The sequence below is a fragment of the Channa argus genome, chromosome 12 (assembly GCF_033026475.1).
Source record: "Channa argus isolate prfri chromosome 12, Channa argus male v1.0, whole genome shotgun sequence".
Taxonomy (NCBI): Eukaryota; Metazoa; Chordata; class Actinopteri; order Anabantiformes; family Channidae; genus Channa; species Channa argus.
In genome coordinates this window covers 15,504,026-15,527,245 of record NC_090208.1, presented here as the reverse complement: position 1 = coordinate 15,527,245, position 23,220 = coordinate 15,504,026, and the positions used below count along the sequence as shown (strand labels likewise).

The window sequence follows — 23,220 nt, the reverse complement described above, 5'->3', positions numbered from 1 at the left end:
ATCACACACAGAATCACACAATCACATGCACACAGACACACACACACACACACACCAGCAGGGGGCTCTCCATGTAAAGGCAGCCAGTTAGTCCGTTGAAGCTGTTGGCTGTGTCCTCCATTAATGTGTGTGTGTTTGTTTCTGTGTTGATGTGTTAATTTGTTGCAGCGACCCCTGCTCCAGTAGACAAGCTGGAAAAGAATGGAAAAGAGGGAGAGAAGGAAGAGGATAAAGAAGAAGGTGATGCGCTTTCTGAGAAAGACAAAGTGAAGGAGAAGGCAGAGGGGAAAGAGGTGGACAGCAGCAAGGATGGAGACCCTCAAGAGGTAGGACAGTTGACTCAAAACACAAATGCTAGTTATTGTTTATGCAAGTTTCTGTTTTGGCATCTCTGCCGTATTTTACTCTGTTGTATTAAAATGATAAGTGTGTGTTGTAACTTATTGTTACCATATCGTGTCACTGTCCATAGCTTTCCTCCTCGACAAAAGAGACATCACACAATGCATCTCCTTGCCAAAAGTCTGACGGCAAAGATGAGGGCAGCCTGAAGGACGAAGAGAAGAAAGAAACAACTGACCCTCCAGTTAGCACAACAGAGGATAAAAAAGCAAAGGAGGGGAGCAAAGAGGAAACAAAACAAACATCAAAGCAAGATACAGAGGTCAAAGAAGAAAAATCAGGTAAGACAAAAGCAGAAAGGGCTCCTGAAAAAGCCATAAGCTTGATAAAATCTGACAGATACAAACAGATGGACAAGGTTTGCACACAGCAATGCAACATGGAAATTGCATCATGCCTGAGTTAATTGTATTTTTTTTTACCTGCAGAAGGAGAGAAGACTGGGGAGGAAAAAGAAAAGCGCGAGGAGACATCTACTGCAACGGAAGCAACAGATGCCAAGGACAAAACTGAATTGACAGACGTGAAGAAAGGTACAATCTCAATGTCTGTGATGGTGTGTTGCCATTAGTGCATAAAGGCAGTTTTTTGCTAAATTAAATGTTTGCGGTCATGCTCAATAACAGAGGAGGTCAAAGGTGAAAAGGATGCTGGGAAAGAAATGGTGCCCAAGGAGATGCCCAAGGGTATAGGGAAGCCACAGACTGACCGACCACGCTTTATGTTCAACATCGCAGACGGAGGTTTTACAGGTTAGTAACTGGCCCATCTGCAGCGTGTGTGGAATGCAGTAGATTAAACTGACCTATATGCTACTGAACTTTGTGTGGTTTAGGCATGTACGTAGGTCTCCCATTACAGCCTTTGTTCTGATTTTCCTTGACTTCATCTCTCTTATTAGCTTTCTATAGTCTGCTGTTGCTTCGAAAACACCAATTCTGGGTATTCTGGGTTCAACCTAATTGTTCGAAATGCACAAAAACTTTGGGCTGTATAATAATAGGCAAAATAATAAAACATGGCTTCAAAATAGGACATATGGTGTTTTATGAAATGTTTCTGTCAGGTTCTAAACCTACTGTGTGTACACAGGTTGCAGGTAGATGATGCAGGCCTCTGTACTGCGGAGGAGTGAACATAAAACACCTTTTGTTAGACAACATAGAATAAATCTTTTCCTTGCATTAACTGCATCCAACCTGTCGGTCATCTTACCAAATTTTTGCTTTTCCAGATTTAATTTTTTATTTTTTTGCAGTCTCTTTGAGTTGTTGTTTGTGTTTTTTCTCTTCAGTTTGTCTTAAGCAGGTTGAAATGCATGTTCAGTTGGGTAGTGTTATGGGGATCGACTCAGACTCTAAAACCTTCCACTCACCAGTCTCAGCAGTCCATAAAACCTTTTTCCAGAACTCTTTTGGATCACCTCTGAACTTTTGTTTTGTAAATTCCTGATTTCTGAATCCTACTACTGTTGAGGGATTTGCATGTTGTGTTATCGCATTTGCATTTGTTCATAAAGCTTTTAAGAATGCTCATGAGGAATGGTGGATTGTGATACCTTTCACCACTGGTCTGTGGAGGTTGTCATCAGTTGTTGTTTTCCTTGGCCAACCCCTTTTGTGTATGTGGCTCAGTATACCTGTGGGTTTTTTTTCAGGACATTCCAAATTGTTGTATTGGAAATGCCCAATAGTTTTGCAATGTCTTTGTTTTCCCTGATTTCTAAGATTCAAAATAGCTTGCTTTTCTCCCATAGACCACTCTCTGGTTTTCATGTTGCTTTATCCTTTTCAACAACAAATATAGTCTTCATAGGTTAAACCAAGGGGTTTAAAGGGTTTAATTTTCAAGAGAAGTCATTAAGAGCTATTTATTTAAACCGTTTCAGAGGACACATCGCGGTAAGAAGAAGCATTAATCTGATACAAAATGTGTTAAATTCTATGTTGTTAATTATACCTAGATGGAAATAAAACTTAAAGTTCGGACCTTTTGTCTCATAGCCATTGTTTGACCTTAAAGCAAAAATGTATGTGTACAAAAATCACAAATGAATGGGCCTTGCCATTCCAGTAGTTCTACATGCAAAATAAATTAAATACAGACATTGCAGTTTTATTTATTGTAGAAATCATCTAGCATCACAATTAGAAGATGCAAATTGTGCACCATAGTGTGTAAAGTATTAAAGTAAAAAACAAACTAATACAAACGCTTTAAAGGATTAGAGGATTAGGCCCTGATAAATGAGGATTAAAAAGAAAAAAAATATTAGCCTGGCCAAACAAGTTACTAAGCAGTCTGAACAATATAAGATGTACTGCTAAAACAAAATCTCCTTACCCTTGCTTTTCTTGACTTCTGCACAAGAAAGTGGCACTGAGAGAAAATTATCTTTACCTTGACCACAAACCCTCAAATGCTGTGCATGCTGCGGAAACACCTGCAGCCCAGTCTAATTTTCACCTTGTGCTGGCTTCACCCCGCAGAGCTGCACACCCTTTGGCAGAACGAGGAGCGGGCTGCCATCTCCTCGGGGAAGATGAACGAGATCTGGCACCGCAGACATGACTTCTGGCTGCTGGCGGGAATTGTGGTGTATCCTTGACAGCAGTTGCCCAGGCAGTGACCCTGGTGTGTTTATTTTTCTATCAGCCGGCAGAACCCCAGTGTAATAAGTCCACAAGCCAGCCAGAGCTTAGTAAACAGCAAACTCTGTCTGCTGGAAGCTGATGAAGTGGGTCATTTAGTTCACGTTGTTCCCTCTATTATTGTAATTAAGGCCATCCAGCATTCACATAAAACTCTGTTTTCATTATTTTGCAAGCTAATGGTCTGACCCAGTTAGGCAAAAAAAGGGGGAGTAATACTTGGTTTCAGAACTGGTCTGAAACCTATTTTGTGCTAAAATAACAACAATTTTACATTTAAAGAAGATTAGAAATGAAATAAATCACCCTAAAAAAACTTTAAATGTTTAGCTCAACATTTTATTAAGAAACCTATTTGCTTATTTTAGCATGAGGCCTGACCAGCCTGGCTCTCTCCAAAGTTCAAAAATGATCTGTAAAAGATTTTTTCTTTTTTTTGTATTTTGTTATGAACTTCTAAAACAAATGACATACAGTATGTAGGCAGATTTTGTTACTATCAGATATAGAATAGCTGTTTTCCTGTGTCCAGTTTTTGTACTTTACATTGACACAATGGTATTGGAGATATTGGAGTGATCAGTTATAGAGAATTATATGAGTTGTATCTTATTATGTAAGAAAAGGCCAATTAACAATTCCTTAAAGTTTGTTTTTGTTGAGCTGGAAAGTGATTGGCTTTGGATTTGGGGATAGCTTCACTGATTAACCTTCACTGATTAATCTTTTGAATGGCCTTTATTGAACATATACAAAAAGAGATAAGAATTAAAAATCACATCTTGTGGACTGACTGATTAGGTGGTATGTGCTGTAGCTCTTCTGCCCAGTGTCCTGACAAACAGAGCCACAACTCACAATGAGCTACCAACATGATGTGCGCATGTATACACACTCCCATAATGTCAAAATAGCAGTCAATTTCAGACAGCGTTTTCAACTGCTTTTGCTAAAACAGTTTACTACAATTAAAACACTTGGTTCACCACAAGTGAGTAGTCTGCCTGGATGAGCTATTGTCAGCTCATTCATTTAGAATGGTGGGGTGGAATTTGAACCTGCGGCCTTCTGCATCCTGAGCCACCAGGCCCCCCATACAGTATGTGGCAAACCATGCTATAAACGTTTGTAACTTCCCCCTAAAACCATATATACTTGTTTTTAAGTTTGTGTTTGCATACAGATTAAACAAGGTTGAACTTGTGAATTAGCGTTGGAGGTGTTGACAGGCAAATTGTTGGAGTTTAGCTGTTTAGACTTGCTTTAAGGCTTTATAATAAGTTAGGCTAATTGTGTCCTGGCTGGAGCCCTAAGCACCTACATGAGACAAGAATGAATCCTTTCATCTAACTCTTAGTAAGAAAGCAAATAACCACATTTTCCAAAGCGGTAAACTAACAACTCTTCTTTCTCTCTCTTCTCAGTCTTTAAAAGAATTCAAAGAATCCTCCCTGTTTATTTTTACAATAATGCTATAATTGTAAAGTTTGTTATTAAAGATGAGCCCACAAAAGAGCTGCTTACCACTGTCTTGACTGGTTTTTTATGACCCTTTACCCCTGTGCCAGTCACGGCTACGCTCGGTGGCAGGACATCCAGAATGATCCACAGTTTGCCATCGTCAACGAGCCTTTCAAGTCTCAAGCAAATAAAGGCAACTTCCTGGAGATGAAGAACAAATTTCTGGCTCGACGCTTCAAGGTAAGACCACACAGCAGTGACAGCTTCACTTTGAGTAGTATAGAAAAACTAGTATAAGTAATACTACTTTTACAACCCCCCCGTTTTTTTTGTTTGTTTGTTTCTTTTTTGACAAAGGTTTCAAGCATTAAGTGTAAAAATGTTTGAACCTTCTTTGGTTGATTTAAATAGGATTACAACTATGAGCAATACATTATTCAGTACTAAATTCAGTAATGTCTCCTGCAGACACATTTCTATATCTTTCCCTACTTTTATGCCACCGGACTATTTTAGTACCATTTCTCAGCGTCTACCATCACCTGACTTGTTTGATGGTCGGATGACAGATGCCCCTAGTCCCACATGTTGGTTGGACAGTATTGCTGACCACTGCTTTTCTGGAAGAGCACTCATCCTGTTTTTGACCAGTTTCACGTGTTCCCTGTGTTTCGGATCCTGCCCTCAACATCATCATTTACTTTACTTTATTTGACTTGTTTTTTTTCTTATTATCTCTTTGTTACAATTTTTTTTCCCGCACATGACATCAAAAATGAACAATCCAGCACAAATGCAATGACTTTGCACCAATTTCCCCTTAGTGTACTGTATTTGAATTATAATTGGTGGTGTATTACAAAAACCCTGTTTTACAACATTTTTACACTTCACATTGCTGTAAAAGTTGTATTGTATTTATGGTAAATGGTAAATAAATAGTCGCTTATATAGCGCTTTTATCCAAAAAAAAAGAGTTCTTGTAGAAGTTTTCATACTGAATGTGAGGAGAGGAGGGAGCAGAAGGAGGGAGAAAGACAACACTTTAATTATTGAGTTTCCTCAAAGTTTTATGTAAAATGTTTTCTTACCAGTTTTACTAGGCAGGGTTTGCAAACATATTGTCCCTGTCACAGTAAATTACAGCAGTAGATTAAGAATGTCCAATGCTCTCGTTGGTTCCAACTATACTCACTCCTTTGCCCAAAAGAGACAGCCATGTTAAATATTGATTACACTCTCTGTTCCCAATTCAGCACAACAGCCTAATTTAAATAGGTTCTGTTTGTCTAGTTTTCTGACCGCAAAAGTCAGTATGCCCTACTAAATTGCTGAGCGCGTCATTTATAGAGACCCGTGTTGTTTTCAGATATTTTGATTTCATTTAAATTAAACATTAATGTGTTTCTTTCTTTACTTCTTGCTCCAACCCCCTTGGCTCTCTGCCCTACAGCTCTTGGAGCAGGCACTGGTGATAGAGGAGCAGCTGCGACGGGCAGCCTACCTGAACATGACCCAGGACCCAAGCCACCCTGCCATGGCCCTCAATGCACGGTTTGCTGAGGTGGAGTGCCTGGCGGAGTCACACCAGCACCTCAGCAAGGAGTCGCTGGCAGGCAACAAGCCAGCAAATGCTGTCCTGCACAAAGGTCGGTGATGGTGGAATGATGCCAGTAATTAGGGCTTACAATCAAAAACTTTAAATATTAGTCTGTAATTAAAACAAAATATATGTGAACAGAGTGAGCACATTTAGAGAAAGTGGGAAACATTGGCAGACAGGCATAGGCAGACAATCAAAGAGAGATAAACATTATCAACACATCACACAAGCACTGTTGTGCAATCTCCATGTTTCCTGCAGCAGCAACCGTATCGCTCTCCCTGGAGCGGACTTCAGTAAAGCCAACAGATAAGCTTGCACGATGTTAAATGATAGCTCCAAACATTTCCTCCCTGGTGCCTGGCAAGTCTGTCCATGTTTACATTGTTCTGTTGAAAGCACAACATGCCTAACACACTACTGTTCGTATTCTCATTTTTTATGTCTGGATGCAGCGGCATTGGAGTTATTAGATGGTCATAAACATTTTAGTCAATGGGCAAAGCTATGCTGCTAGTCTGTTATCAGTGATTAATTCCATGTAGAGATGTGGTGACAGACTAGTAAGATAAAAAAAAGAATGGTACCAGACATTCCTTGTAAAAACAGAATGAGAAATTGGCTTTTTTTAATTTGTAAAAAGCTGAGGTTTACAAACAGTGTTAAGACAATAATATTTAACCCCAAAATTATCACTATAATACCATTTAAAGACCTTTTTTAATTGTCTTGAATTAAAGTGACTGTGAACTTTAAATAATATCGTTATAAAACATTTTTTTGCACGGAAACAGAAAAAAGCTATTAACAAGTAGGATGTATGAATGTATGTATTCCTTCAGGAAGTCTATAGATATTTCTGTTTGTTGTTATTGCAGTGTTGAACCAGTTGGAGGAGCTGCTGAGTGACATGAAGGCAGATGTGACCCGACTACCGGCCACGCTTTCCAGAGTCCCACCCATCGCCGCCCGCCTGCAAATGTCTGAGAGGAGCATCCTCAGCAGACTGGCCAGCAAGGGCATGGAAACGCACACTCCCCCGGTCAGCAGCAAGCTTTTACATCACACACACACTTTAACAGCCACACTCACAAGTTTGGACCTGCTCAAGCTGCGTGCGCTTAGTGGAAAAATAATAGATGGAAAACAGCCAATGAAAATACAGAGCCCATTATGTTGTCACCCACCTGTTCTTTTTCTCTCCACAGTTGCTTAGTCAGCACATTTTTTTGTCAGCTTACGTAACTTAAAAGAGTTTTGAGCTATTTTACTGACTGTTATTAAAAATCATATCACTTATTGGTGATAGTTCTTTAGCCATAGTTCTTGACCAAAATCTGTTTTTCTTTGTGCAGCCCATTCCTCCAGGACCCTACGCCACCCCCCAGAACTATGGAGCCCCCTTCACTCCTGCCCCTCCGAGCGCCCTGCACATGGGAGGAGCCAATTACAGTCAGATGCCGCCTGGATCCTTCATATCAGGTCAGTTCAACTGACACTGTCTCTACTACTGTAATCAGTGCTGTGGTCAGAAGTTGGATCCATCAGTACAAACATATGTTGTGCAGATGAAAACTGCTCAGCTGCTTTTGCTGTTAGAAAATCAAGAGTTAAAAATACTTCAGATGTGTCAGTCTCAATTGCAGGGAAATATGAACAAAAAGATGCCCTAAATATCTGGAATTTTTCATTTTATAAAGGTGCAGCTATAAAAACAACATTTAGGGCTTTAATATATCAGAAATACTTCTACCTTAAAGAGCTCTACCTCAAGCAGATTCAGATATAAACTGTTTGTGGGGCAAAAATGTTTCATATTACTTTGAAAGTACTCAAGGGATAGGTTAAAAGAATTTCACCATGGAAAAACTCTGTGAATCTATGGTTGTGTGAGATAAACAGGTGAATGTGTAACTGTAAGCAGTAATAAAAACTCAAAGGTATTAGAGGATCCATAATTACAGTATTCAAGATTAATTTACAGAGGAAGAATACTGGTTTGTTTGATCTATTTGATACTTGGCAAGCTGGAGATCTCATCCAGATTTATGATTCTTTGCGGAGGTGTTACTGCAATAGCTGCCTCTGGCACAGGAACTGATTTACAATTCAGCAGAGAATTTAACCAGTTGAGTGTCATCGTTCACAATACGCTCACACTCTCCGTGTGTTCCTGAAGGAAACTGGGATACATTCTTAGCATTCTGACAAATAGACAGCAGTAAGGTCTTAACCAGAACAGAATTCACTACCTAATGCATAAAACACATATTTATAAAGTAGTCGTGTTTAAAGGGCTTTCCACTAAATTTACACATGAAGATCAGTTTACTTATCATGGAGAGTACAAGTCACCCTGTAAATGCCTTTTTAATGACACTAGAGGAGAAAACAACCATGATCATAGTGAATTAATGGGAGAAACATTATAATCTGGAGGTGTTGAGTTGAGCATTACAGATACAGAGATTTACCTGGCAAGGAAGATCTTACAAATTGGGTTAGTCTGTGGGAGATGTAGTGTCTAATTTAATTGACGAACTATGTATTCCGAGTAAAGTTCAGTATACCTTGGATGCTGCTTCATGGATTCAGCTTTTAATCCCTCTCCTACGTTTGTAGCACCAAGTCAGTGTTAAACTTTAGTTGGAATCTTCAGCAATGTGATAAATTTCAAATAAAAAAGTGGGTCCTTCAGATTTAGTTGGATTGCTCAAAAGTGGTAAATAGGGGGGCTGTAGCAGGATACAGGGCCGCACAGAACCATTTACCTCCACCTACACCCCTTTTAACCATGTTGACAGGAGAAGAAACACAAAGAAGTAGTTGCCTTAGACCTCACACACAATGTTTAGAAATGTAAACCAAGTTTGTTATCTCCAAACACACACCTCCTACTCACAGAACAACTTTACTGTTGCACAGTGTAATTTTGTTTAGTATTACTGAAAAGAAGAAAATTACTTTTATTCAGTGTTTCCTCTGTGATCTTTGGCAACAGATACAAATTAACATTATTTTCTGTCTCTGCAGCTATATGGTAGTTAAATTGTTAAGATTTTTTATGTTGGCTCCAGTTAAGCGATATTGGCCCCAGGACACTGTGGCGGAAACTCACATACAATATCTGGGTTTAAAAGTCTGGCTTTACTTGGCAACTTACACAATGATGGGCACAAGCAGTCCAAATGTAGCTCCTATTTAAAGATCTCATCTGAGGAAGGAATTCCATCTTTATATGGTTATGTTGTTGTGGAAAAACGTGGCAAAAAATGTTCGGGCTTTATCAAAATTCTTGACTGTGGGAATTGGGTATTTCAGGAAATTTTCTATGCACTGTAGCGCATTTTAACTCCAGCATTTCAAAATAATCCTTTATTGTTTGGTGCAAAGACCCAACCTGATGACTTATAAAGAAGCTCTGTTTAAAACACTTTGAATAGCCACTCTACAGTATCTCCCTTAGCAGCTAAAGTTGTGAAACCTGCAAAATCCAGAAAGTGGTTCCATATCGGTAAAAAAACAGCTGTAGAGTTTCTGATGTGGCTGCCAGATAGACACCTGAAATAGGCATTACCCAAATCAAACACAAACGTGCTGAACTGCTATATTAAGGCATTTTCATCTCTTAACATGTCCAACCTCAGTAGTTGGCTCAGTGGTAATAGCACACTGTGCAAAAATAAAGCACAGTCTGTGCTATCAGACCTGTCTGAGGAGTGTTTTCTTTATTAAGCATGTTTATTTTTTTCTTATAAAGTCCTGTTGTTGCTCTCATTACTTACTGAGTTAAAAGCTTTAGAATCAGAGTCACAAAAAAAGAAAAAGAAATCTGTTTTGTTTTGGCCTCTCGTCCAACTGCCTTCGCCTGCAGTCTGTCAGAGCGTACAGGCAGTTTGTGAATTTATTTTCTCATAATTAGTTTGGTAACAGCATATGCTCACCAGACACACACACTCTTCTCTGCATGTCTGTTCGTGTTCGGAGATGTTTAGATAGGAGAGATGTGGCGGAGATAACTGGTAAAACTTGATATTCCCCAATAGCTTTGCCCTAAAAACCACAAGAACCAACTCTCTCAGTGCTGTGCTTGCCTCTCACTCAGTGTATCATGATTTATGTAATTGTAGCCTGAGACATCTGTCAAAACCATTGCATTTTAGAGAGCCAGGGCCTATCTCTGAAAATGTCATTATGCTCAGCCTGTCTGAGTCGAACCGCGCCAAGAAAACATTCGGACTTTGTACCGAGGTATTTTGAGAGGGACAGAAACCACAGAAGGAGTTTGGTTGTGTAAACGTCGTGTTGTGACTTGTGAACCAGTGGAGGGCAGGGCCGAGTGCTGGCTGTTCAGAAATAGTCACGATCGAATTGTGTTGCTTCGTGGGTTTATTCTTCTTTTCTTTTTTTTTTTTTTGCTTGTGGGGGCCTCATGGCGAGCAGCTGAGCTGAGCACAGGTCGAGCTGAGCAGTGTGCAGTCTGAACATCCTGAACTCTGGCAGGGCACAAGCGTACAGCAAATGAGGCCGCATTTGTGGTCTTGATTGGGGTCTTGCTGATTCCTGACCTTTTTAGATTCAGGCAGAGAGGAAAAAAAGGGTGAGTAGAAGAAATAGAAGGAGTTAAAACAACACAATCCTCTGATTTTGTGACCTCCTAGCCTCCCTCCATTAACAGCACTCTCCTGAGAAAAGTTCCCTCACTTGAGTACACAAAACAAAATGTCCAAAAATATCCATGTCTGCCATGGAACTTTCTAACTGCTCATATACTACTTTAGTTGCACTCTGCGAACTCTGCAACAGAATGTAATGATACACCCAATGCTCCAATGAAGGACTGTTTTGTGATGTCTCACCTATGGCAATATATCAGCTGTTGTTAAGTATCTTGAATCTTGGAATTTGGAGAACCTGTTTCACGCATCAGTACCATGAGGAAGCTACTCATCTGTACTAAATGGAAGGCCCCATACTAGACACAGCTTTATCTTTTAGCAAGGTAGGAATTAGAGAAATGGAGTCGAGCACATGGCTTCAAGCCCTAATGTCTGCAAGCACCTGCCCTGCTGAAGTGTCCCTGACCGAGACACTGCAACCCAACCAGCTCTAATAGCTACCCACTCACCTCTGACCTCCCTGCAGAGGAGGAACTCAAGCTAAAAGAATCCCCTACGGGGACCAGTAAAGTGTCACATTATCCTGCTCCCCTCTCCGAGTCTCCACTACAGTCTGCCGCTTGTCTGCCCCCACAGAAGCCGCCGCCGCAGCTGGGGCCACCGGGGGATTTGCTGGTGGAGCCACTGGAGGGCCAACCGCTGCCAGTTCTTGCCAGAAGACCAAGGAGCACGATGTGGTGCAGCGGCAGCGAGTGGTGGACCTTTGGAAGGACGGCAAGTCAGAGGGAGCCATTGGGCAGGAGCTGAGGATGCCCAAGTCCACGGTACACAGCATTATTGTCAAGTACCGGCTCAGTAACACAGTGGAGAACCTGCCGCGCAATGGCCGACCAAAGAAACCCTGAGATCAGAGGAGGAAACTCACCGAAAGGGAAGAAGAAAGGACATTTGGATAAAACATCCTGGAATTAAACAAAACGTAAACTGAAAAGAAAGACCTAAAGCTGAATGCATGAAAAGGGAGTCCAAAAGGAACTGAGCACTTTGACACTGTTGGAATGTGAAGAGTACAAAGGAAAAAGAAAAAGGCTCCCTGGATGGATTCCGGAGGGATGAAAGCATGAAAACAAAAGAAGAGAGGACATGAAAAGTGAAAAGAAGTGGCAGCACTTTAATCCACAAAAGAAAACAAGCAATCAACTGCGGAGAGAGAAAGAGGAGGGAGAGTTAAAAAAAAAAATGGTCTTGAGATTGAGCACTAATGATAAGAATGGAGGAAACAGAAAAAAGAAAGATGACCTGTCTGCAACAAACAAATCCTTGAGTAAATAATTAAGCTACTATTGAAAAACTCCAGCCTTTGTAAGAACGACAGGGAAAAAAGATTGTATGTGAATGCAATCGCAGGTTTTTGAGGTTTCAGATATGAGGGCAGAATTGTAGAAATAGTGCAAAAAAGAATTTTTTTTATTTCTTCTCAGACAGATTATACTAGACCTCTTTTTCTATTTCTCGCTCTGCGTAGACATAAGATTTCCCCACGGATCAATTCTTCATCAGCCGGCTGACTGAACAAGTCTGTCCCCTTACTTTGACCCTGTACTCCCTCATTCCTCCACAGTCCTCCACTCCTCTGTCTCTCTCTGTATTTCCCTCACTAACATTCACACACACACACACACACACACACACACACACACACACATATACATATATATACATATATATAAATACACTCTAGACCTCACACACAACCTGAAAACCTGCAAAGAACTTGTTTAGGTTCGGATTGCATCTCCTAAACCTAAACTCAAAAAAGAAAGGGACAAACTGGACTCATTATCTTGCATAAAAAGGAAAGAAAGAAAAGGAAGAAAAAAAGTTTTTTTTAATTATAAAACACTACTTCCCATGGACTCGTTTACCCCAGCATTCCTAAGTTCGACCAAGCATAGAAGCAAGAACCATAGATAAAGAGAACTGAGACTTTGCCTTTGTTTAACAATCAGTAGCAATGTGGCTTTGACCCAGTCTCATGGACAGGTATTGAGATATGTACTGTATTACAAAGCATATTTACTATTGCACCTTTTTTTGCAGGGGGGGTCACTTAGAGGGGAATATCACTCAACTGCAATATTTACATTTCCTGTTTTTAGCTAAATCTGTATTTATGAGCAGCACTTCCCCAAAGCTTAAGATCTGTAATCTGTCATTGAAAGAAAAAAGGGAGACTCTCTTTGAAGCCTGAAGAGACATTTTTGTTCATCGAGGTTCTTTATTGTGACAGTGTGATGGATTCCACACTGGAAAATGCCCCTATTCCCTGAGAAAATAAAACACTCTGGACTCTCTCATCGTTTTTCCAGCTTGGCGCGGTTGTGTGTATGTGCTGCACAGCTCTACATGTGTGACATCCCAGAGCTGGGAGCTGAACAAACTCCCCTGCCTCATTTCTGTAAAGAAGACAAGTGGACAGTCAGTTCCACTGTCAAAATGTTTTCTATGATTTTTGAGCTAAAATGGAGTGGTATTTCCCTTTAAGCATGAACGACATAAGTGTGGCAGTGGTGCGGCCTGCATTGAGAACATGCTGCTTGTGTGTAGGTTGAAGAATTGCTCTGTGTATGAATGTATTTTTGTACGTGTGACTGTGTGCATGGTCTAACTGACTTTTTTATGCAAACCAGATACTGTATTGTTTAACATTCTCGATATTTGTGCCAATGTGATTCCTACGTTTTTTTGGGGGGTTTTTTTTGGCCAATTTCAAAATAATGCCTTTTTGTATACCTTACTATGTTTTCTAAAAACACCTTTTTCTATTCCTACAAAATAAGCTAAATTACTTAAATGTCTTTACACTTAATTTTCAATGGAGCCAGCCAAGAATTTTGCCTAAATAAATATGATATCACAAATGGCTAAATTTTAAACTTAAAGCTGCACTGATTAGTTTTCAATATTTACAATGGAATAAATTACTATGACTGATGTGAAGGGGGTCACTTATAATGACAAATGCAAACACAATTTTCACCTTATTCTGCATTTCCCCTCAGCTCCACAAAGGTTTATCATCTTTGAACTCATTGTTTTGCTTTTACGTCTCACAGCTTTACTGTTTGATTCAGTCCCATTGCTCTCAGCCCCCTTGTTCGAAGCTGTTTTCAGTGAAATATTTTGGTTGAACCCATTCCACACTACCTGTCCAACACAATGGTGAACATAGTGAAGCATTTAGCTGCTAAAAAGGCCAAATAAATCCTTTAGGAGTTGGTGGAGACAGAAAACCCAGCTAAAAGAAGAGTACTGACTCACCATCATTAGGGTGATAGAAATTCAACTCTAAATGCTGCCAAGCATTTTAAGACTGTGTTTGTACCAAGCTGATGGTCGGCCATCAGCCAGTGTTGGGCCAATAGTGAGCATCGGTCGGCCTAGTTTGTGTAGTTTCTGCAGCTTTTCAGCCGATTTCACTTGAATAGTCGTCATTTGCAAATGATCCCAAGAGTCAGAGAGACCACTCTGATGCATCCTTGGTGAATCACACAAGCACAGAACATGCTATATGCCTGTCACCTGTCTTTGCAATGTGTTCAAGGGCAACTTGTTGGCTTTGACGAAAGTTGGCCTGAGTAGATGCAGCAGTTGGTCTTTGTCACCGTTTTTTCGATGAGGCTCTTATTTAAATTGTAAAACTTGACATTTTTAACACTCAGTGCTCCGGACACTCATGTCCACATGTGCACTTATGCAGCCTTAAATTAAAAAATAATTTCCTTTTTCAGTCAATTGAAAAATTCCTGCCACCTCTGGCTTTATGATGGTCTTTTCAAGTCTTAGTTGGACGGCCTCTTCATTCGGTTTTTCTAGTTCCTGAAAGGTTGACATGGCAGACACACAAGATGATTACTGATGAAAGTTTTTTGGAATGGATGCACTCATGCAAAGCTCTTCAAGCAGCAAAAATGCTACATTTCTTGCCAAGAGGGCAGCATTCACCTCTGTCAGATAGTAGGCAGGACCTACAGGGGAGAGATTTACGCTAACACATTGGCCAGAAATGTTTTTTATTGCCTTTCTGGACTTGTTCCACCCAGTGCTATCCCAGAGCTGTCAGCCTATTAGTGAAATGGTTTGGTTTTTTCTTAGGTGGCCTGTTATGTTTATTGTAAACAATTTTAACCAACCATACTTGTTTCTGTGTAACCGTGTATGCTGCTACTGCTAAGGTGCGGGCAGGTTAGTATAGGTCTGTATGAAGAAAGAGGAGGACGACAGAGGTGTAGAACTGTAGTGAATTTGGCAATGGAGGGAAATGTGCAATGTTGCTGAGGGAATCTGTTATCTTTTGTAAAACAAGTGCTTCATTGAATCCCTCCTCCAGTTTCTTTCCCCTATATACCCTTGTAGTGCAGCTCAGTAGATACTAGGTTTTTGTGAAGCCAATATCAATATTAACACTTGATGTGGGCTACAACTGTGCTTACTGGTGGACAAGTGGTTTATTACAGCAGTAGCAGCAGCTACTGTACAGTATCTGTTTACAGCACAACTGAACTCAAACTTACTTTATTTTATTAACAATATCAGTCTATAAAAAAATTGATCTGCTCTCCAAATACTCTTAAAATGACAATGTCTTATTTTGATAATCAGTTGCAGTTATCGCACAGAAATGTTGAGTTTTATCTGACCGCTTAAAAACAAAAGTCAGTGTTTGGCAGAAATGCTTTTAATGTAAAACAGTAAATAGTGAGGCTGTTACCAAAGAATAACATAAAAATTAGTATAGATCAGTCACTGTATTTGTATACAATGCAGGTGTGGCATAGTCTGCCAGCAGCCCACTATTATAGTTACAGAATGTATTAATTTTTTGGCCATTACTGAAAAATGATAAACATAGTTTCAAAAGTGGGGGTTAGGTTGACAGAAACCTTAAGCATTACAACTTTACAAGCTTTTCAAATCAAATAGAAGTATTGTGTTTCCTTTACATTATTTAGGAAACATTTTCGTGAGGATCCCAACATTTAGTTTCCAACAAAAAGGGGGATATTTTACAATTGTATACTTGCCTTCACTTCATTTTCTGCACTTTCCTCACGTTCCCATTTCTGTACTGCAGTTTTCCTGCTGTTTTTTGGCTCATGCTAAAAGTATTGCTTTGTGTTTATTGTCTTCCTCTTGCACATCTGTCTTCTGCCTCTGCATCTTTTTCCACTATGCACTCATAATTTCTCTTGCTCTTTCACCCAGTCTTTACCTCGATTTGTTTTGCTTCTTATCAGATTGTCTTCAACTCACATGCACACTTTCTGACTCTGTCTCTCCTCTCTTCTTTTTCTCTCCATCCCCTCTGTTGGCCTCCACTGGCAAAATTCCACAAGTTTTCCCATAAGTGGTCCCTCCTCTGGTTTTACACACACAGTTGCAGCCCCCTCAAAGCTTCCTTAGCTCAATGCTCCACATATCATATCTTTGATCTGCACGGGAGTGTTATGACAGTTTATCTTTCCCCATGGCACGAGTGAGAGAAGTGCGCTGTTAGTCTATTCCTGGCTTTGTTTTGAAAGGAGTGCTAAACTTGCTGTTCCACTCCCCGAGCAGATTCATGATAGTGCACAAATGTGGGAACCACAAATCTGTGTGCTGGCCAGCTGTGCACTTGTGTAGAAAGAAGTAAATTTTCATGCATGTGTGCACTTGTGTGTCTGTGTCCTCATGTGCCTGCGTGTGTGTATGTGTCTGTGAGAGTGTTTGTTTATATTCATTGCCGACCTCACTTTCCATGTTAACAATTATGCATTCTAGGGTTTTATCATTAATGTAAACATGATACTGTATATGTCATATGATATATTGATGTACTGTAATGTATTATGCAAGTTTGCTTATTAAACTATCAAATATTATCAGGCATGCCTGGATTTGGTTTGTTTTCTTAATAATGGAAAAAGATTATGTATTAGGTATTACAATACTTTTTAAGTTACAATACATTTTTTTATTAAAAAACCACAATGTAAAAGTAATCGTTATCACAAATTATCACGTTATCACAAATAAACAAACCTGAGTTAAAGAATATTGACAAGTAGTTCATGAGCTGCAGAGATATATAGTGCTTGTGCTTCTCAAAACCTAGGCCACATTTCCCACAAACAATGTTGCTTTTTGTATTTTGAAAACGAGGATGTAAATTTTTAACCCCTTTGTCAAAGCAAAATATTTTGGCTCTTCTTACCTATGTTGAAAAATTTTTGAACAAATTTTACTATTAAAAAATACTTGATAAAAATATTAAAGACAAATACTTTAGTAAGAAACTCATGTTTTGAAAAGTGGTTCATTGAAATCAACCCGGATTTTATGTCCTATTTACGAAGTGTCGACGCACGTTAAATTAGTCGACGTATTTACGTAATAAGGAGGCATCGCCCCATCCTTAGTCCACATTATCAAGCATCGACTTTGACTCTAGCATGAAGTCCTCTGGGTTTTGTTGCCCTATGTCTCTTTTGTCCCTCCCGTTCTTGTGAATATTATAGCTTAGGAATGGTTTAAAAGAATTTGTTCAAATTTGCCATAAGCTTCCACTTGGACTCAGGGATGAACTGATTAGATTAGATTGGTGAAAGGTCATAGTCAATGTAAACTCACAATTTACATGATAGTGTAAATTGTTAAATCTCAGAAATACCTTTTGTTATGTTTCAGCTTTACAGTTGAAATCGATACGATCAGTATTTTATTGGCTTAATAACTTTGTAAACCTTTGACGCCTAATACTAATAAAATCCTGCCTACCCTCCTTTCAACGATGGACAATGGACAATGCAACCATTAGAAACAAAGATTCTGACTTGCTCTTAATAAGAAAAGGGTTTTGCTTTTGAATTCAAGCGTTAACGATGCAATATTTATGTACATGAACCAGTGTTGATCTGTTGCATCTGTGCGTTCAGAGAAGTTTCAGAGAGCAAAGTACACATTGAACCTGAATTACGTTGTCTTCTTCTTCCCCTGCAGTCTTGAATGGGCCTCCGATGTCTGTAAAGAAGGAGCGAGAAGTGGCAGAGCTGCTGGTCAACCGGCGGGAGCAGCGCAGTGGAGAGGTCATCTGTATTGACGACTAGACATACACACCTACAAACACTCTCACAGACAGACACACACACACTGAGACCCATCTGCTGCAAACCTTTCTACGATTTCTCTTCAAGAAAGTTGAGTCTCTGCAGTAAATGCTCCTTAAATAGCACCGTTGATCCAAACATCCAGTATTAAACCAGATTGACTGACTGAGGGTGAACTTATTGACCCCCAAGTGATTGTAGTCCCTACATACACACACACACTCTTTTAAACACTCTGCTCACTGGTACTCGCTAAAAACTACAATCGCACTTACACACTCATGCACATGTGCACTTGGTGTCCTTGGACGCACACACAAACACACACACGCACACCTTCAGTGCATACAGTCCGTATTGTTTCATAACTTCTTGTAACCTTTTCTTGTCTGCCTCAAACCATTATACTCCTCAAAAGATGGCCTCTTCATACAGGCCTCCTACTCCTCTATGGATGCTTCTAACCTCACTTAAACACACACATACACATGCTTAAACTCACACACACAAACTCACCTCAATCTTAAAACCTTTAGATCTTTCAATAGATCATGTAATTTTTCTTCTCTGCTCCTTAAACTCCTGACAGGAAGCTGCATGTGAAACTAAAATAATTTCTACCGCTACACTCCATCCCCTGAAGCATGCTCTAATCACAATAATGCTGTCTCGTGGAAAGGAAAAAAATGGTATCAAGCCGTGCCTAAAGTAATTTTAATACTGTTTTTAATTCAGTCCAACTTCTCAGTTTGAGCAGTTCCAAGCACAGCTCCAGTTTTATCAGGCCTTAGTTTTGTTTCACCTTTTTTTCGTTTCTTTTTTTGTGGTACACGTTCAGATAAAACACTCGCAGCAAGGTGTGATAGTGATAATTATATTCAGAACTTGTTCAGCCACGCAAGTATGTGCCGAAACACCATCCCACTTCCCTGATTTTAAGCTTATGTACAGAGCTTTGACGTGATTTGGGGGTTTGTTCCAGAAAAGGCCTCATGATGATGCTATTTTTCAAAAAACCTCCTATGAATGTTTATAACCTTTTAAGAAGCGAGTCAGTGTTATTAAAACCGATTGACGCTCCTCCTGATACCCTCTCCTTCCTTTCCCTGCCGCTTTTCAATCAATTTTTGTCAGTTTTTATTTGTTTCTACAAAATCCTGTGATATACTTTGCATATTTAAACAGCTCATTCGTGTTCTCTTGTGTTTTTACTCGCAATTATCAGTATTGTTGTCGTCAATGTTGCTGTTGTTCTCGCTGTTGCTATTTGAGAAAGAGCTTCTACCAAAAGAGACATTTTTTTTGTAACAAGAAATTATGAAAAACAGTATGATACAGTATGTGCGACACACGATGCACCTCTTTGCCATGTTTGTCCTATAATTACAAGAGAGCGCAAACGAAGAAGTTAAAGTAACTTCAGACGTAGATGTATTACAAGAAAAAACTAATTTTTCTTGCTTACGTTTTAGATTTGGGGCTTGCAAAAGACATAGACATATATAGGAAATAGGCCACATGTAACCCTTAATGCTTGTATGGGCAAAAAGAAAATATATACTATCTAACACCAGTAAAAATACATGGTTATTACCTGGAAAATGTAAGGCTGGAAATCCATTGTATACACCGCACTATTAAAAAAACGCCTTAATAAACATAGCTGAACAAATGTAAAGTCATTAAATTGAATAATGAACCTGATGTCAACCTGTAAATCCCAGTGGAATTCTGCTTTAAGTTGAAAAAAAAAAAAACAGTAGATAGTTCATTTATCCCATAACCACAGAACATTTTATGCTGATCCCCCCAGGAAATAGTCAGTCCATTTTACAAATTATGTTTCATACAAAAACTTTTTGCAACCCCTGAACTAAAATGTTGCATCAAAATCAAGCACTTAGTTCTTTTTCCATTTTAATTTTGTCCTCCTTCCAGATTTTTTGTGATCATTTCTGGGTATTTTTGTGTCACTGTGTATGTAGTGGTGCCAATCAAATGATGAGTGGCAGTAAAAACATGTCAATGATGATGCATCTCCTTTTTTTTCCTTTCTTTTTTTTTTGTTTGTAATAAAACTGAATGAAATGATCAACTGTGTGCATTTTTTGAGACTGGGTTTATATTTCAGACACATTATCATCATTTGTCCTGCTGCACTTGCATCATGGTTTTGGTCAGCGCTGAAATATCTCTACAACTAGAACACAAGATACATAACTTTTATAACCATTTAAACCATTTAAACTCTATAAACAGCAGCTGCCTCCCCAACTGATAATTACAGAATCATGGAAAATGCTAGAACAGTAGAGCCCAGTGGAGGGACTATTGTCCAAATCCGAACCAAAATCCACATGTCCGGTTCAAATCTACTGTCCCCAAAATAGGGTATGAGCCACAAAATGAATCCAGCTGAAATATTCACAAGTTGTACCAGTAGCACAGTTGTATGTGTCAACTAGAGAAGAAGTGTTTTTTTAAACTTTAAGACTTATAAGCCTTGTCTTACTTTTTATTCTATATGTCAAGTCCTATTTAACGTCATTTTAAACCCTTTTGTAAAAACAGACTTTTTTAGAAACAGACAGAGAAGCACACACTATAAATAACATTTAGGGCTGCATCCAGAAACTGTAATGGGAATTTTTTTCCCAACTCTACTATGTATTTTAGATTGTAAGCTTAACATCTAAATGATTCAGCTCAAGCCTGTAGATTGAAATAGCCTGTGAAATGTAAAATTTATTAATTTCACTCTAACTGCAATACAGCAATATACCAGTAAATCTGCAGTTAAGCGCACAAAATGGTTTATTACAGGGATTTGTGAGGAGAGAAAACATTGTGAACTCTTTGTAGCTGTCATTGATAAATGAAGATGAATAAAAACTTGACATCTGATTAAACCTCTTACGAATTGGGAACAGTCATCCTCAGAGGCTAAAATTTATGTCAGTCTACTTCGATGACTGAGAATTAGTGTGTAGCAGCACTGTAGGAAGACATCTATGTGGGAGGCTGATAATGTGTATGCGCACACACACACACAAACTCGTAACAACAAAGTTGAGGAGCAAATGGTTGATGATTCATAATGACTAAAGATGAAGTGATCTGTTATTCAGAGCAGATTGATGCCACGCAGTTCACTATTTACTATTATCTCACCATTGTGGTTTCTAGTGGAGACTCTGGAGGTTATGTCATCTCCCATTATGTGCATGCTCTTCTCTGCTGTATGTGTATTTTACATTTACACCACTCAACCATAACATTATTACTGGTGGTCTTAACAGTGACATGGAGGACAAGGGACACTCTGAGTGGTCTGCAGCTACACAGGGACATTCACAGCAAAATGTGATACATCATGTGCAACGGTGGTAAATGTACACAAACTCAGCTCTTGAGTAAGTCCAAATATTGGCCTGAAACAATTATCAACTACAAGTACACCTTTAAATCTTTTACTTACGTAAATGTACAAAGCAGATTATCACAAAAGTGAAGTATCTTAAACTTAAGGATGACAAAACATGTACTGTAATTAATAAAAAAAAGGGTCAAGGATCTCCGTTTGTACGGGTGGAGCTAATTTTTAGCAACTTCATGTCCAGACAGGTGGCTAACCCATAATGATACAGCAGCATTTATTACTTTATAATATCTTTATACTGTAAAAACACATGGTGGTATTAATGTTGTGGCTGATTGGTGTATGCTTCAGGTGCTTCTTGTAGCAGAACAGAAACTTGTTGGTAGTTCTTTAGTTTATTCAGGTGAATGCTGTTTGTTGTTAAAATGTCAAAATGTACTGTTGTAAAAAGTAATTGCATCAGTTAATTAAGCCCCCAAACACTCTACAAAATAATGTAATATTCATTGTTCAGATGCTATTAATTGATAATTGATATTTATTAAACAAAACACTGACACACATTACTGCAGTAAACAAGCAAAACCATGCCGACTTTACATTACTTTAGAGTAGGTTTGGGCCATGTGATTTATGATTAATGTTTAATTATGATTATTCAGCCATTCGCTTACTTGCGTTTCTTTGTTTATCTTGTTGTTGCGCTGATTACTTTCAAATGTACACATCCTTCGAATGTTACTGAACTACTTAGGACTGAGAGAATGACTACGATCTACGATCAGTAGGATCGTGAGTATGATAAATTAGTTACGTGTCATCGCTTTTTGTAGCTACTCTAAGTTAGATGAGAGTTAGTTGGATGACACGAAGATGTTTAATAATAAAATATGATTCAGATTCAGATATCTGACTGAAATGTATATAGTTTACAGCCTTTAGCTGTTATAACTGGTGGTATATGGCTTACATATAATTAAAACTGTTTCCTTAAAGCAAGATATTATGAATGAGTCTCTATATGGTAATAATAATATTATAAATCTATTAACATTTTATTACACTGTATATATTTCATTACCTTATAACATTTTAGCACTTTATATTTTATCACCTTGTAAACATGTTGGCTCACAGTTCTCATTTACATGTAAAGCAAAACAGCATTAGCCTTCATTTGGATTCATCTTTGATTCTACATGGCACTTGTAGTATTTAGTCACCTTTAAGCTCTGACTTTGGTCTCCACCTTTAGCTGCTAAATGCTCCACAATGTATCTCTCCATTGTCCCCGTTTTACATTCTTACATTGTTTTTGTACATTATCATTTGAAACACTAAAAAAAACATAAAAAACATTTTTTTGATCACACAACGAGCTGTAAACAAAAAACAGGCATATACTCTTAATACATTTCGACATATCAATATAGTAAATACTGAAATTGCCACCGAGCAATATGATTTAATTCTGTTTTGCTCTCTCACTGTCTTCACAAACGTTTCTATTGTTTGTTGCTGAGCAGGTAGTATCCAGTGATCTACGCAGATACCTGAAAACAGCTGGTTAAAATGCTGGGGACAGTGGCAAGAGTGAACCACAGTATTGTTGGTTGCCATAAAACCAAAATAGTTAACTTAAAATGCTAAAATCTGCTGTAGAGATCTTTAGAGGGAAATGTGACAGTGATAATTTCTTTTGGTTCCTCATTTTTAGCAATTCCTTTCACATTAGCAACACATGATTAATGCAGCTTTATTTACTGGATTGGATCGTTTCAATGAACATTTTATCTTCACCTTTCCTTTATTTCTAGAAAGACAAGGGCTTTTTCAAGGATTTTTTTTATTAAACAGAGTAACTTTTCAAAAACCACAAAAGAAGTTTACTCAACATTTATGATGAGTTGACAAGAAATAAAAAAACAAAATTACAGGCAATGCATACATCACCATTTTA

At 38.7% G+C, this 23,220-nt stretch overlaps 1 protein-coding gene across 2 annotated transcripts in view; it reads left to right on the top strand.

The window, feature by feature from the left end:
- The window catches only part of chd3 (chromodomain helicase DNA binding protein 3), a 42,751-nt gene extending 22,806 nt beyond the window's left edge, over positions 1–19,945 (top strand). The window contains exons 31-40 of one of the 2 annotated variants that reach the window (XM_067523347.1): positions 169–326; positions 473–683; positions 831–935; positions 1,029–1,154; positions 2,892–3,000; positions 4,622–4,754; positions 5,968–6,163; positions 6,996–7,159; positions 7,473–7,599; positions 17,775–19,945. In XM_067523347.1, coding sequence (XP_067379448.1) covers positions 169–326; positions 473–683; positions 831–935; positions 1,029–1,154; positions 2,892–3,000; positions 4,622–4,754; positions 5,968–6,163; positions 6,996–7,159; positions 7,473–7,599; positions 17,775–17,881 — 1,436 coding nt within the window. In that variant the 3' untranslated portion in view covers positions 17,882–19,945. Of the gene's footprint in view, positions 1–168; positions 327–472; positions 684–830; positions 936–1,028; positions 1,155–2,891; positions 3,001–4,621; positions 4,755–5,967; positions 6,164–6,995; positions 7,160–7,472; positions 7,600–11,372; positions 16,618–17,774 lie in introns of those variants that run through there. The other variant, XM_067523346.1, reaches the window with a different exon arrangement.
- The last annotated feature ends 3,275 nt before the right edge of the window (positions 19,946–23,220 follow it).